General features: G+C 41.7%; 1 protein-coding gene across 1 annotated transcript in view; it reads left to right on the top strand.

Annotated features, from left to right (window-relative positions):
• LOC110520599 (uncharacterized) overlaps positions 1 to 15775 on the top strand; it is a 64075-nt gene that overhangs the window by 46172 nt on the left and 2128 nt on the right. The window contains exons 15-52 of the mRNA XM_036975225.2: positions 639 to 692; positions 988 to 1032; positions 2160 to 2213; positions 2423 to 2521; positions 3147 to 3191; positions 3352 to 3450; positions 3783 to 3836; positions 4049 to 4156; positions 4404 to 4457; positions 4572 to 4670; positions 4836 to 4889; positions 5187 to 5285; positions 5422 to 5475; positions 5581 to 5634; positions 5789 to 5842; positions 6001 to 6054; positions 6355 to 6399; positions 6534 to 6632; positions 6730 to 6837; positions 7133 to 7186; positions 7597 to 7650; positions 7742 to 7795; positions 7907 to 7960; positions 9679 to 9786; positions 9884 to 9937; positions 10079 to 10132; positions 10336 to 10497; positions 11129 to 11236; positions 11340 to 11447; positions 12022 to 12075; positions 12235 to 12342; positions 12864 to 12917; positions 13229 to 13336; positions 13437 to 13490; positions 13597 to 13704; positions 14034 to 14337; positions 14619 to 14800; positions 15256 to 15498. Coding sequence (XP_036831120.2) covers positions 639 to 692; positions 988 to 1032; positions 2160 to 2213; positions 2423 to 2521; positions 3147 to 3191; positions 3352 to 3450; positions 3783 to 3836; positions 4049 to 4156; positions 4404 to 4457; positions 4572 to 4670; positions 4836 to 4889; positions 5187 to 5285; positions 5422 to 5475; positions 5581 to 5634; positions 5789 to 5842; positions 6001 to 6054; positions 6355 to 6399; positions 6534 to 6632; positions 6730 to 6837; positions 7133 to 7186; positions 7597 to 7650; positions 7742 to 7795; positions 7907 to 7960; positions 9679 to 9786; positions 9884 to 9937; positions 10079 to 10132; positions 10336 to 10497; positions 11129 to 11236; positions 11340 to 11447; positions 12022 to 12075; positions 12235 to 12342; positions 12864 to 12917; positions 13229 to 13336; positions 13437 to 13490; positions 13597 to 13704; positions 14034 to 14337; positions 14619 to 14800; positions 15256 to 15498 — 3357 coding nt within the window. The remainder of the gene's footprint in view (positions 1 to 638; positions 693 to 987; positions 1033 to 2159; positions 2214 to 2422; positions 2522 to 3146; positions 3192 to 3351; positions 3451 to 3782; positions 3837 to 4048; positions 4157 to 4403; positions 4458 to 4571; positions 4671 to 4835; positions 4890 to 5186; positions 5286 to 5421; positions 5476 to 5580; positions 5635 to 5788; positions 5843 to 6000; positions 6055 to 6354; positions 6400 to 6533; positions 6633 to 6729; positions 6838 to 7132; positions 7187 to 7596; positions 7651 to 7741; positions 7796 to 7906; positions 7961 to 9678; positions 9787 to 9883; positions 9938 to 10078; positions 10133 to 10335; positions 10498 to 11128; positions 11237 to 11339; positions 11448 to 12021; positions 12076 to 12234; positions 12343 to 12863; positions 12918 to 13228; positions 13337 to 13436; positions 13491 to 13596; positions 13705 to 14033; positions 14338 to 14618; positions 14801 to 15255; positions 15499 to 15775) is intronic.

The following is a 15775-nucleotide window of genomic DNA, read 5'->3' as shown; positions in this document are numbered from 1 at the left end:
TTGGCTTTGACCAGTACAGATCCTTCACAGTCTAACCCGGTGTTGGCTTTGACCAGTACAGATCCTTCACAGTCTAACCCGGTGTTGGCTTTGACCAGTACAGATCCTTCACAGTCTAACCTGGTGTTGGCTTTGACCAGTACAGATCCTTCACAGTCTAACCTGGTGTTGGCTTTGACCAGTACAGATCCTTCACAGTCTAATGCTGTAGAATGAAAAGAGACAAGCAGAGGAAGCCAGTATGTGGATACAGTTCATGAAGAAAAGCTGTACTGATAGATTACCTTTGGCTTTCATATCTTTCAGCTGTCTAAAATGAACAATGCAATATGCATAACTAACAGGCATAGTTTAATTAATAAATTATCAAAATAAAACAAATACAACAAATGTTTCAAATGATTTTTTTCCTTTTCGTAGAAGCTTATTTAATTAATAAGACATGAAGCCTAATGGTGTTGCTTCATGGTTGCTCAGGAGCAGCAGTTGGACCTATTTGCAGGACTGTAGAAAGGCCTCGTCCTAGGGCGTCAACTCACGGCCAATTAAAACTTTTACTCGAATGGTCACTTTTTTCTTACATTTATATGTTTATTGTTCTGCCACTGTAAAAGCAATCATGACTTATGGCTTTTTAGGGTCCTAGAGGCATGCCTGGGGAGAGAGGCCGCTTAGGAGCTAATGGAATACCGGTAAGAATGAGAACACTTTTAATAAAGTGCATTATTCCACACAGCCAATAATAGCATTCTCAGATGTATTGCTGCTTTTTATATACAGTACACAATGAAAGGTATACACTTAATACCTCCACATAACAAGCTTATATTCACCTAGAGTGCTCAATTATTATTTCAAATATATTTTTTGTGGCCATGTACAGTCTTTGCCAAACGTACACATTACACATTTCCGATGTATGTTTTTACAAGAACTGACGATTGTATTTCTATTTGAATCCAATCAATTGTTTGTTTTTTACGGTAGGGTATGAAAGGTCCTCCTGGGAACATTGGCAAACCAGGTCCGATGGTAAGACAAGTAGACGTATCTCATTATCAACTGTTTATGAAATTCATAGAATAACTCAACACACTGGAGTTGCTACTGTCATATTACTCAACATACTAGAGTTGCTACTGTCATATTACTCAACACACTGGAGTTGCTACTAGCATATTACTCAACACACTGGAGTTGCTACTAGCATATGACTCAACACACTGGAGTTGCTACTAGCATATGACTCAACACACTGGAGTTGCTACTAGCATATTACTCAACATACTAGAGTTGCTACTAGCATATGACTCAACACACTGGAGTTGCTACTAGCATATGACTCAACACACTGGAGTTGCTACTAGCATATGACTCAACACACTGGAGTTGCTACTAGCATATGACTCAACACACTGGAGTTGCTACTAGCATATGACTCAACACACTGGAGTTGCTACTAGCATATTACTCAACATACTAGAGTTGCTACTAGCATATGACTCAACACACTGGAGTTGCTACTAGCATATGACTCAACACACTGGAGTTGCTACTAGCATATGACTCAACACACTGGAGTTGCTACTAGCATATGACTCAACACACTGGAGTTGCTACTATCATATTACTCAACACACTGGAGTTGCTACTATCATATTACTCAACACACTGGAGTTGCTACTAGCATATGACTCAACACACTGGAGTTGCTACTAGCATATTACTCAACACACTAGAGTTGCTACTATCATATTACTCAACACACTGGAGTTGCTACTAGCATATTACTCAACACACTGGAGTTGCTACTATCATATGACTCAACACACTGGAGTTGCTACTATCATATTACTCAACACACTGGAGTTGCTACTAGCATATTACTCAACACACTGGAGTTGCTACTATCATATTACTCAACACACTGGAGTTGCTACTAGCATATGACTCAACACACTAGAGTTGCTACTATCATATTACTCAACACACTGGAGTTGCTACTAGCATATTACTCAACACACTGGAGTTGCTACTATCATATTGCTCAACACATTGGAGTTGCTACTAGCATATTACTCAACACACTGGAGTTGCTACTAGCATATTAAAGCTTTTCAGCGATGAATAAATGAACTTTTCTGGTTTTATGCTTGCAGGGTCCATTAGGTATCAATGGTCCCCCAGGATATCCAGGAATTCCAGGAATGAAGGCAAGTAGACTGTCAAGTAGAACATTAAGTATTTAATCCATATTCAAATCTATACGATACGAATTGAGACTTCAGAGTTTGTATATATAATGTTGTATACATCATGTTATATATGTAGCCTAGCAACAGATATTGCTAGCTAATAAGTTTATGCAGGGCTATGTAGATAAAAAATTGACTCATTGAGGATTTCGGTTTCTCTTCTCCAGGGCCAACCGGGTGCCACAGGAGTGCGGGGCCCCGAGGGGCAACAGGGCCAGAGGGGTGAGACAGGACACCAAGGCAGGGCAGGGGCAATTGGCCTACAAGTACGGCTCTTATTTCTAACACCTACTCTATTTATTTAAGGTCCAATGCAGCCACCTTGATCTCAATAACAAATCATTTCTGGGTAACAATTAAATACTGTACTCTAATTGTTTTCACTTAATATTGTCAAAAAGAAACAAAAATAGCTTCTTAGCAATGAGTACTTTCTCAATTTTGCTAAGACTGTCTGGTCTGAGTGGGGAGGGGAAAACTGAAAACTAGCTGTTATTGGCAGAGAGGTTTGGAACTCTCTTTCATATTGGTCTATTTCCTAATGATGTCACCAGGCAGACCAAAACTCCATCCCATAAAAACAGGCTGACATTTGCGGAGGTCTTTTCAAACAGCTGTCACTCTAAAAGGGCATTGTCATAATTTTCACACATTCACAGTATAATCCCAACCTCATAGTGTGGTAATATGTATATATATATATATATATATATATATATATATATATATATATATATATATATATATATGTATATCTATACACACACACACACACACACACACAGGGAATCACGTTTTTGACTGCACTGGGCCTTTAACATCCTTATACGCACAATGGATTTTGGTAATGCACTTAAGATTTTATTAATATGACACATTTGCTATTTCTAGGGTCCTTCAGGAACTGACGGTGGCCCAGGTACTAAGGGTCCAGTGGTGTGTATATTATCATTAATCTAGTACTCCTAATTACCAAGAAAATAATTTGAAGTTAAACAACTGTAATTGTAATTTCGCATAGTATACCAATAGAGTTTATAAAGATATATATGATCAAGATTTGTGTGTATTTAGAGATGCTCCTGTTGTTTTGTAGGGTACCATGGGTGTGCAGGGTCCCGGGGGTCACCTCGGTCCCCACGGTCCACCCGGACCTCAGGGAAGTACTGGACAGCCTGGGATCAAAGGTCAACTGGTAATGTGGTGTCTTTTCACTTTGGATAAAAGTTTTTTTTTTCTACTCTTGCGAGGTCCAGACATTCATGTTCCTTATACATGTATAAATACACTATCAATGTTATGACATGCATGCTCTAGACATAAACATCGTGCTGTGTTACTTTGGCCTTTACCAAAGCACAGAGGAAATGGCCCAGAGCGCCTTCTACGCAATGTACTTTTACTGCAAAATAGTTGTGTTGACTGTTTGACAAGGGGATGGGGATTTTGTTTTTCATTTTTATGATGCATTATCTATAATAAAATGTGACTTGTGATATACTGATGCATCTCACGTCTTTGTTTCAGGGAGATGTTGGTGTTCCTGGATACAAAGGAGAGGGCGGACCCAAAGGAGAACCTGTAAGCCCAATTAATGTGACCTTTCACAGATGACTTTATATACAGTGATTGTAATATATTACAATACTTGGTTGTCTAAATGTACCTTATTCCACATTGGATGAAAGAGAGACACTGTCATACCTGGTACAAACTGTATTAAGATGGTTGAATGTCAAGTTTATTGAGATAAAGTTAAACACATTTTAAATAAAGTTTGTTTTGATTCCTAGGGTCCCCCTGGTTCCCAAGGAGTGATTGGGCCCCAGGGTGAGGAGGGAAAAAGAGGAAATCGTGGTGACTCTGGTTCATTAGGACCACTGGGTCCTGTTGGTGAGAGGGTGAGTCTACCGTTGGCCTCTCTACTACTGAACACATCTAGATTATAAGGATTTAGGTCAGTGACTGTAAATTCAGACTTCTCACGATTAATTTCAGCCCTCCATTCTCATTTACCTCAGTTAATTCACCATGAATATGTCCTCAACCCTGTGCAGACAAATGTATATTGTTTCATAGATTGTAATCTTGGTACCTGTATATTCGATGTGTCTTCGTTTCATTTATTGATGGGCATGTGTATTACAGGGGTCACCTGGTAACCGAGGTTTTCCCGGTGCTGATGGATTACCTGGACCTAAGGTACAGACAGATGATCAGACATCTATCACAGCTAAACCATGTGGTCATTAGACCGGATTCTACGGACTGGAGCCCCAAGCCCAAACCTAACTCACCATACTGTTTCTCCTGAAGGGTGCTCAAGGAGATCGTGGACCATCTGGCATATCTGGGCCTAAAGGTTCAGGAGGCGATCCAGGGCGCACTGGCGAACCAGGCCTCCCAGGCGCAAGGGTAATGTGAAGACATCATCTAGATTTCCAAGTTTCCCTCGTTAACTTATGTCCCAGATTTATATCTATAAAAAAAAAAAACGATGCTGATGGGAATCTGTCTTGGTGTACCACATATTGTGGATCTTTGTTTCTGAAGCTCATAACCTTGCCTGTTGTTTTATAGGGTCTGACTGGTACCCCAGGAGTCCAGGGAGCAGAGGGCAAGCCAGGACCACTGGTAAGGTTGACCATAGGTGGAAAAAAAGAGTCTTTACACACATCCAAGTTAATACAACTTTTTTTTAAACTGCAGAGAAGAAGCTAATGCACTCAGCGATTGCCACAGCTCCAACAAGTGTTCTTAAATCAATTATTTCACTGATATACCAACAAGCTTTAGAGCGACAGGGTCTATTTTTCAGACGATCAGTGAGTGGACAATACCTCTTTTCGAGGTTTGACCATTGGCGTCAGATGTCGTAACACTGAATGAACAGCCAGAGGTAAGTGTTGTGCTTGTGTCCTCTGTCTGAAGGGCCCAGCAGGAGAAGATGGCCGCCCAGGACCAGCAGGATCTATTGGAACCAGAGGTCCTGCAGGAACCATGGGAACACCTGGACCAAAGGGCTTTAACGTAAGGAACTTTAAAAGTTCTAATCTTCTCAGCGTGTCTTGCTATCAAACTTGTCCTATCTCCTCATGACCTCTTGAATCAAATCATTAAATAAAGGTGAAATAAAAAATAAAAATGACCTCTTTTCAACCCAAAGGGAGATCCAGGGAAGACAGGTGAACAAGGATCTCCAGGAGTGGCAGGACAAAGAGTGAGTGTCTTTGTCAATGAGCACTAAATTACTTCTGTCTTTGTACGTGTCTACAAAAACAATTGTGTTTATGAGGACGATCACTAATGATGATTTCCTTTCTAGGGTCCTCCTGGGAAAGATGGGGAGGTTGGCCCTGCAGGTCCCGCTGGACCTCCGGTAAGTCACCTGTTGGTCTCTGATTATCAAGACTCCTATCTAGTAGCATTCTGGTATAGACATTACCAATCTCATTTCAAAGTATGCTGTATCACAATTTACTCATCTTGATGAACGATTGAGTGAAAATGTTCTGTAAACTGTTTGTCTGAAGGGTGTGGCTGGTGACAGAGGAGAACAGGGACCTCCCGGTGTGAACGGCTTCCAGGTGAGTTACCATACATTTTTACCAATGGCACTAAGGACGGTGAACAAGATAGCATTGGCTGATTACTGAAAGTGTCAGCAAAGCTTGTCACTTATAAGGGATTGAACCAACTGCGCACTGTTGTTGTCATCTGAAGTGTATATGCTGTTGTGTTTCAGGGATTACCTGGACCACCAGGCCCCCCTGGAGAGTCAGGAAAACCAGGTGATCTGGTGAGTTTGATGAATAATATAATATCATATACAGTATATGGCATTTACCAGACTCTTTTTTTATAGTCTCTGACATGGATTTACAGTCATGGATGCATACATTCTATGCATAGTTGACCCCAGGGGGAATCGAAACCACCATCCTGACGTTGCAAGCTCCATGCTCTAGCAACTGAGCACTTGCACAGTCTGAGTTAGCTGAAGTATATCTCTAATAAGATAAATAGATCCTCTGTTTTATGGGATGCAATCCTCATTGTTATCATGACGTTATAGATTGACTTTATTTGTCTTGTTTAGGGTATCCCCGGAGAAGGAGGTGCTGTGGGTCAAATTGGACCAAGGGTACATTTACCATCTTACTAATATAAATATATATTGGAATATATTGAACATACTGTATATACCATGTAGTATTGCACCAGACACACATATACATTGTATGTTGTGTGACTGACACCTGTTCTGTTTTTAAACAGGGAGAACGTGGAATCCCAGGAGAGAGAGGAGAACTTGGACCTCACGGTTTAGCTGGACCCAAAGGAATCCCCGGAGCACCAGGACCCGATGGACCAAAGGTATTTGTTGTAATGTGGAACCTCAACGAAGGATTATGTGAATTGGATCTTTGAAGCCGCAAATATGAGACTGATCCCATTGCTTTTTTCCCCAAAGGGTAGTCCTGGACCTCACGGTGGACTTGGTGACCTAGGACCTCCTGGTCTTCAGGGGATGCCTGGTGAGAGAGGGATCTCTGGTCCTCCTGGGCCTAAAGGTGACAGAGTAAGTATTCACACACTGCTTGATTATCTCCTTATCTTACAGTATCCTGTCTAGGGAGACGGTGTATTCATCTCCTTATCTTATAATATCCTGTCTAGGGAGACGGTGTGTATCGTTGTTTCTGTCTACTGAATGTGTATGATTGTTTTCTACTGTGATTTGTGTGGACCCTTGGAAGAGGACAGTAGATGTTGGTAGTTAAAGGGGGGGCAAAGAAAACAATTAAATCATTATGATAACATGAGAATAGTATTATCCATCTGATTCTGACATGTGACATTCTCCATTATTGTAGGGAACAAGTGGAGAGAAGGGATCAGAAGGTACACCTGGAAACGATGGTGCAAGAGTAAGTCAAATTTACACATGCATTTTATCTTTCGCTTTAATAATACAACACAAAGAGGCATTGTGTTATTTCTTATTTTGACCTAAGACAAAGTTTTGTGCTTTGATCATGTGAAGACAGATACCAGATGTTCATATTTGAAAGGTGCTACAGTAGCCCCAGGTGCTTACCAAGCTTATTCAAACAGTTGGCAAACCATGCTTATCTGTACTGCGGGGTTGTAAAACAACAACAACAAAGACACTTCCTTATAAGGGATGAGTTATTCTACAGTGGAGTATTACAGTAGGAGTCAGCTCGGAAACACGTAGCTGCATGTTCTGTCAGAGAAATATGTCTGCTCATTTAATTGTACAAAGTCACAAAATGGATGAATGTATTTCCTTTAACAAAACCTTTTCTCACCACAGGGTCTTCCTGGTCCTCTCGGCCCACCCGGACCCCATGGACCCAGCGGTGAAAAGGTAAATACACATTTTGCCAAAAGCTAGAATCTTTTAGTTAGCTAATATTTTGTTGTGACACTAGAACAACTGGAACTTGTTGTAATTGCAGGGAGAAGCTGGACCTAAAGGCCCTCCTGGACCTCATGGATCAAGAGCGATGCCTGTGAGTGGACAACCTGACATTCAGTATAAAACCATACAGTGACACATTTACCTGGAAATGATCATATCAGCAGTTATGGCATTATGATCTGTTTGCATTCTGTTCCACCAGGGAAACCGTGGTGAACCTGGTCCTATTGGTCCTGTTGGGTTTGGTGGGCCACCCGTAAGTCATTCTTAATTACTGTAACCCATGATGCCTATGACATGACATTAAATTGATTGTCTTAGCATCGTACTAATACTAATATTAATACCACTACTACTAATAATAATAATATGTTACATTTATAGAGTGCTTTTTATTTACGGATGTAAATAACGCAATTATAATAATTCATGTCATACTGTATATTATACAGCGTAGTCGTAAAGTATTCAGACCCCTTGACTTTTTCCACATTTTCTTTCATTACAGCCTTAGTGTTATTTTCCATCATCAATCTACACACAATACCCTATAACAACAAAGACAAAACTGGTTTTTAGACATTTTTGAAAACTGAAATATCACATTTACATAAGTATTCAGACCCTTTACTCAGTCCTTTGTTGAAGCACCTTTGGCAGCAATTACAGCCTCGAGTCTTCTTGGGTATGACGCTACAAGCTTGGCACACCTGAATTTTGGGAGTTTCTCCCATTCTTCTCTGAGGATCCTCTCAAGCTCTGTCAGGTTGGATGGAGAGCGTCGCTGCACAGCTATTTTCAGGTCTCTCCAGAGATGTTCGATCAGGTTCAAGTCTGAGCTCTGGCTGGGCCACACAAGGACATTCAGAGACTTGTCCCAAAGCCACTCCTGCGTTGTCTTGGCTGTGTGCTTAGGGTTGTTGTCCTGTTGGAAAGTGAACCCTCGCCCCAGTCGGAGGTCATGGGCGCTCTGGATCGGGTTTTCATCAAGGATCTCTGTGAACATTGCTCAGTTCATCTTTCCTTCAGTCCTGAAAAGTCTCCCAGTCCCTGCCGCTGCCACCACCATGCTTCACCTTAGGGATTGTGCCAGATTTCCTCCAGACGATGCTTGCATTCATGCCAAAGACTTCAATCTGGGTTTCATCAGACCAGATAATCTTGTTTCTTGTGGTCTGAGAGTCCTTTAGGTGCCTTTTGGCAAACTGTCACGTGCCTTTTCCTGAGGAGTGGCTTCCGTCTGGCCACCCTACCATAAAGGCGAGTGTTAGCCTAGTGGTTAGAGCGTTGGACTTGTAACCAAAAGGTTGCAAGAATTAATCCCTGAGCTGACAAGGTAAAAATCTGTCATTCTGCCTTTGAACAATGCAGTTAACCCAATGTTCCTAGGCTGTTATTGAAAATAAGAATTTGTTCTTAACTGACTTGCCTAGTAAAATACAGGTAAAAAAAAGGCCTGATTGGTGGAGTGCTGAAGAGATGGCTTTCCTTCTGGGTTGACCATTGGGTTCTTGGGTACCTCCCTGACCAAGGCCCTTCTCCCCCGATTGCTCAGTTTGGGCAGGCGGTCAGCTTTAGGATGAGTCTTGGTGGTTCCCAAACTTCTTCTATTTAAGAGATGATGAGGCCACTGAGTTCTTGGGATTCTTCAATGCTGCAGACATTTTTTGGTACCCTTCCCCAGATCTGTGCCTCAACACAATCCTGTCTCAGAGCTCTATGGACAATTCCTTCAACCTCATCGCTTGGTTTTTGCTCTGACATGCACTGTCAACTGTGGGGCCTTATATAGACAGGTGTGCCTTTCCAAATCATGTCCAATCAATTGAATTCACCACAGGTGGACTCCAGGATTTGACCCACCCCTTGTATATAGCATATTATTACACCTCCTTTTGTGTTGTCTCATAAAAAAAGTAGGGCCTTTGGGATGTTTCCAGCTCTTATGCTTATTTTCTTATTATTCTTATACAGGGTCCTGATGGTCAACCAGGAGTCAAGGGGGAGCCCGGAGAGCCAGGTCAGAAGGGTGACGCTGGTTCTCCAGGGCCTCAGGGCTTATCTGGATCCCACGGACCTCCTGTGAGTAAACATGTCACATTATCTTGTGCTACATTGTCTCACATAGACAACAGATCAGGAGGAACAATCTCATACAACAATCTTCATCTCTCCGTAGGGTATTGTTGGTGTGGCTGGACTGAAGGGCGGCAGAGGAACCCAGGGTGCGCCTGTAAGTTCATGTTTTATATTTTGATCCGTCTCTGGGGACTTTGACATGATTGTGTCCAGTTATTGACACATAGAGTTCAGAGAGTATATAAACATGTAATGAACAGTAATCATGTGGATCTTCTCATCTTTTCACTCATAGGGCCCCACTGGTTTCCCTGGATCTGCAGGCAGGGTTGGACCACCAGGCTCAACTGTAAGTAATCACCAAACCACTTTTGGTTAGATTGATTAAATGTACCAATTCGGAAGTAGCCATCGGCAATCATTTCAATACGCCACTGGAATTTAATACTTTGATGATAACCACTTACCAGCTATTGTGAATGCACTTCACATTATTCTCATAGAGATAAACAACAATAACAACAAAATAACAACAAATTATGTTTGTGACAGGGTCCCATTGGAGAGGCCGGACCCCTTGGTCCCCCTGGGAAGGAGGGTCCTCCTGGCCTTCGTGGAGAGAACGGATCCCCTGGAAGACAAGGAGAAAGAGGCCCCCCAGGACCAGCCGGAGGCCCAGGAGACAAGGGAGACTCTGGGGAGGACGGACCCACGGTAAACTATCAATGAATAGCAATGTTTCTCAATCGGTTCCTGGGAAAATCTCAGGTGATGCACATCACTAAGCCATTGATAAGTTCAATTGGGTGTATTCATACAGGGCTAGAACAAAAATATAAACCTCAGGAATTGATTGGACATTGTAAACTGGGTGGTTCGAGCCCTGAATGCTGATTGGCTGACAGCCGTGGTATATCAGACCGTCTACCACGGGTATGACAAAATATGTATTTTCTATAGCTCTAATTACATTGGTAACCAGTTTATAATAGCAATAAGGCACCTTTGGAGGTTTGTAGTATATGGACTATATACCACGGCTAAGGGCTGTCTCTACGTTGCGTCATGCCTACGAACAGCCCTTAGCCGTGGAATATTGGCCATATACCACACTCCCTCGTGCGTTAATTCTTAATTAACACATTGCTGTATAATACAATTTATCGACTCCATTCAGTCAGGATTTGCATTGGAATAAGAAAAATAATTATCAACCAAAATATCAGGAAACATCCAATTCATGAACTGAATTACAAGTTTGAGTCGTGTTGAATTGGACTGACCCCAACCCTGGTACAGCACAATATCCAGTCAATATAAACTCCACCTGGGTTTTTTCCCGCAGGGTCCTGATGGGCCTCCAGGTCCCGCCGGAACAACAGGACAGAGAGGCATTGTGGGTCTTCCTGGTCAGAGGGGAGAGCGTGGAATGCTGGGACTTCCAGGACCAGCGGTGTGTATTGATTTGGATCACACGTGTGGCCACAATATGAACTGCTTCTACATTGCATGTTACAGTGCGACTCATGGTTCCAATGCCCCTGTGGTGTTTGTAGGGTCCTCCAGGGAAACAGGGGACTGCAGGACCTGGGGGAGACAAAGGTCCCCCTGGCCCGGTCGGTTCTCCTGGTGCCAACGGACCCCGTGGCGATCCTGGTCCTGATGTAAGTTGACCCTTACACTTTTTTGCCTGAACAAAACTCTTTACTTCACAAGTTACCATTTGTGTCTGGATTTAGGATCATAGGCATTTGACCCTATTTCCTACTTCACAGTAGGGCCATTCATTTTTTTTTTATATATATTTTGTATTACATTTTTTGCATAAATGCCTTCTTGAACATATGAACTTTCATGTGCCTTAATTACAAACTTAATTTGAGCAGTAAATAATAATAAAGATGATAAATTATAAGCCTAGTTTAGCCAAGGAGAAAACACTGAGTTACAGTATGTCGGGAGAAAGGCAGTCTCCATGATTGGCTGAGATAATGGAGGGGGAGAATAGAGAAACTACTTCCTGGAGGACAATGCAATGCTGACTCATGCCTTTACATGGGAATTCTTAAAGAGATGGGTGGGGCTACGGCTTAAGAGGGTGTGAACGATGCTAAATGGGCAAAAACAAAGCAGAGCTCTCTAGAAAACAAGTTTATCCCATTTTAAAGAAGCATAACTTCTCTTGTATGGAGTGTATGGAGAATACAGTAGTTAATCACAATATTTATTTTCCTCCAGGGTCATGCTGGATCTGATGGACCACCAGGCAAAGCTGGAGTCATTGGTCAAAGGGTAGGAAGGAGCTGAACACTTTTAATTTTCAATACTGTTTCCAGAACGTCTCCCATTGTTTATTGTGCTTGACCAACTGTGCTGTAACAGCAAGACAAATTATTTTCAACCTTTTTAGGCGTGGCAATGAAATGGTTCTGGTTCTGATGACCCTCACAGGGAGAGAGAGGGGACCATGGTCCAGAGGGACTGATCGGGACCCCGGGACAACCCGGAACTCCGGGTCCAGTTGGTGCCACCGGTGGTTCTGGAAAGAGAGGAGACGCTGTACGTAATATGCCCTTTTCATTAACGCTGGACTTTCCCTGCCAATACATGAGCATCCCACGGTGAGATAAGATGGGGAAAGGAAAGGGTCATGGTAATGTGTACATGTTACTGAATGAAATGAATGACATTTTATTTTTGTGTCAAATTGCCAGTTGGCGTCCCATCCCTTATGGGATTAATTGACCCAAATAAACATTACAATAATTCACTGGGATAATTCAGTGATAATTCTTCTTCCGGTGTTCTCGGCAGTTTGCATCGCATAAAGAGTGAATGTTTTTTTAATACTAATAAATAAATACTAATAATAAATAATACTAATAAATAATAATAATAAATAAATAATAATAATTTTAAAAAAGAAGAAAAAAAAGAAGAAAAATCAATACATACTAAATAGTAAATAAGGGTATCCAACAATCATTTTAAATACAGAAAAATTAAACAGAAGGTATTTGAACCCAGTTACTAATATACAGTACCTGACTAAGTCATGCTGTGGTCTTATTCAAACACAGGGTTCCAGAGGACCAAATGGTCCCCCCGGTTCAACAGGAAAGAGAGGGTTAACGGTAAGACCATCATCAACAGATGCATAATCAAAAAATCTAAGGTTATCATTTCATTTGACTTGAATGACTATACCACCAATTTATCTTAAACATGTATTTAATATCCTAATAGAAATCCAAGTAATTTGATTTCCTGCGAGCATTCACAGAAATGATTACCCAGTATGTGATGGTTAAAACTACTAGACTCATGTCAGAACTCATTTGCTTATTTGTATGACGACACAATCACAAACAGAAATTAGCTTTCTTGTTTTTTCATTGGATTTCCCATAAACATTGTGACTGCACGGTGTCCTCCTAAACAACAGGGACCACAAGGACCCAGAGGTGATAAGGGTGACCTGGGAGACCACGGAGATAGAGGACAGAAGGGACACAGGGGATTCACCGGTTTACAAGGTTTACCCGGACCACCAGTACGTCAAATCAATACATACAGTATATGTTACTGAGTAGAATGTATACCCATTAAAGTACTATCTGTCTTGATATTACATTTTGTATTTATTATTATAGGGTACAACAGGAGAGCAGGGAGCATCAGGAATAGTCGGGCCAAGTGGACAAAGAGTACGTACCATACAGGAGGACACTGTTCTATGATGTTCCATATTGTTAACCATGTTGTATTTCGTGACTCATTAAAATGTATCTTTAATATGGTATGTTATGATAGGGACCCTCTGGACCAGTTGGACCCCCAGGAAAAGAAGGGTACATCGGCCAGCCTGGACCAATGGGACCTCCTGGAACCCGTGGAATTAGCGGCGAGATCGGACCTGAGGCATGTTGATATGAGGGTCATTTCACCCTTAATTTGACCAGTTTCTCACGGGCAGGAAAATCATTATATAATTGATGGACATTTTTGTCAGGGTTGGGCAATTCATGTCTGACATTTTTAGGTGGAAATTACACATTTTAGAAGCCCTTTTAAACCTTGAATATACCTTGAATACATTACAATTTGTGATCAAATTAAGATAGCAGATCTGTACACTGAAATAAACATTTTCCGGGACGACAACACATTTGGCACATAATGTTAAGACACATCATTTGTTCATACTTAAATGAAACATTATTACTTACCTCTTACTCTGTGGCTTCCAGGGACCTCCTGGAGAGCCAGGCCCCACTGGTCTCCCCGGCCCTCCCGGCCCCCCCACAGCTGCCATGGATGACCTGTTTGGCGCCATGCAAGACTACGATGACGGCCCCCCTCCCCCTCCCGAGTTCAATGAGGATGAGGCTTTGCCCAACAGCAATGCCACCCAGCAGCTGGACCCAGGTGTCCAGGCCACTCTGAAGGCCCTCAGCAGCCAGATCGACAGCATGAAAAGCCCCGACGGCAGCAGGAAGCACCCGGCCAGGACCTGTGAGGACTTAAAGCAGTGCTACCCACTGAAAAAGAGCGGTGAGTTGTTGTTTCCATGAGGTGGGATGTACTACACATCAGAAATCATCATTATGGTGTTTTTTTTGTAGTTATTAGGTATTCAGACCATGTCTCATTAATCTTATTTTGGCAGTACTTCTACCCCTGATGTCGCCACGTTTTCTAACTCACATTTGAAATATCCCCCATGTAAAAGTAGCCAATAGTCTGGCAGATGGGATCTAAATTCACGAGTAACTATTTGCTATTTTATTTTGAATGTGACAATTGTGGGACAATGTTCTCCTTCTCTGTTCCAGGTGAATACTGGGTCGATCCAAACCAAGGAAGCTCAGAGGACGCTATCAAAGTACATTGTAATATGGAGACGGGAGAGACTTGCATCTCAGCCAATCCCGCCAGCATACCTCGCAAAGTGTGGTGGAGCACCTCAAGGAATAAGCCTGTGTGGTTTGGAGCGGACATCAATAGAGGACAGCAAGTAAGAACAATGTTTCTACCCTGCAATCCTCATATTTTTTCTATGACTCAGGTTGGAAAACAACTCCAGGAACTGCTGGATCACTGGGCATTCAAAATGTTCCCCCTAAAATTGTACATTTCAGAAGTCTGAGGGAATTCTGCTCCTATGCATTCCTACCCAATTCCACCCCTAATTATAGGATGCAAGTATTTTATATGGTAGTGGGTTATTGCTGAGGGAAAATACTTGTAAAGCAAGATTGACCACGGCTGGTAATTTTACAAATCTAGCAACAGACACACATTTTACCATCACTGATAATAAATATGTAAATGTTACCTGTACATAGATAAATAACGACATTACCGATAACTGTTGATAACACATTTAAATGTAGTTTAATCTAAAATGTGAGTTCATCAAATGGTGGCAATTTTCCAACTTGTTTGTTTTCTCTTTTTGTGCATTCACAGTTCACCTATGGTAACAAAGACCAGCCGGCCAACTCTGTCACGGTTCAGATGACGTTCATTCGTCTGCTTTCCAAAGAGGCTTCTCAGACCATTACCTACCACTGCAAGAACACAGTGGGCTACAAGGACGAGTCGACTGGGAACCTGAAGAAAGCTGTCATCCTCAAGGGGTCCAATGACCTGGAGCTCAAAGCAGAGGGAAACAGCCGCTTCAGATACACCGTGGTGGAGGACAGTTGTGGAGTGAGTAATATTATTATATTATACAGTATATACATATATATATACATATATATATATATATATATATACATATATATATATATATATATATATATATATATATATATATATATATATATATATATATAAACTGGGTGGGTAAACCCCTGAATGCTGATTGGCTGACAGCCGTGGTATATCAGACCATATACTATAATAATATTTATTTTTGCTGCTCTAACTACATTGGTAGCCAGTTTATAATAGCAATGAGGCACCTCAGAGGTTTGTGGTATAT

The sequence above is a fragment of the Oncorhynchus mykiss genome, chromosome 3 (assembly GCF_057628025.1).
Source record: "Oncorhynchus mykiss isolate SJ-2025 chromosome 3, ASM5762802v1, whole genome shotgun sequence".
Lineage (NCBI taxonomy): Eukaryota > Metazoa > Chordata > Actinopteri > Salmoniformes > Salmonidae > Oncorhynchus > Oncorhynchus mykiss.
This window is presented reverse-complemented; position numbering and strand designations above follow the sequence as displayed.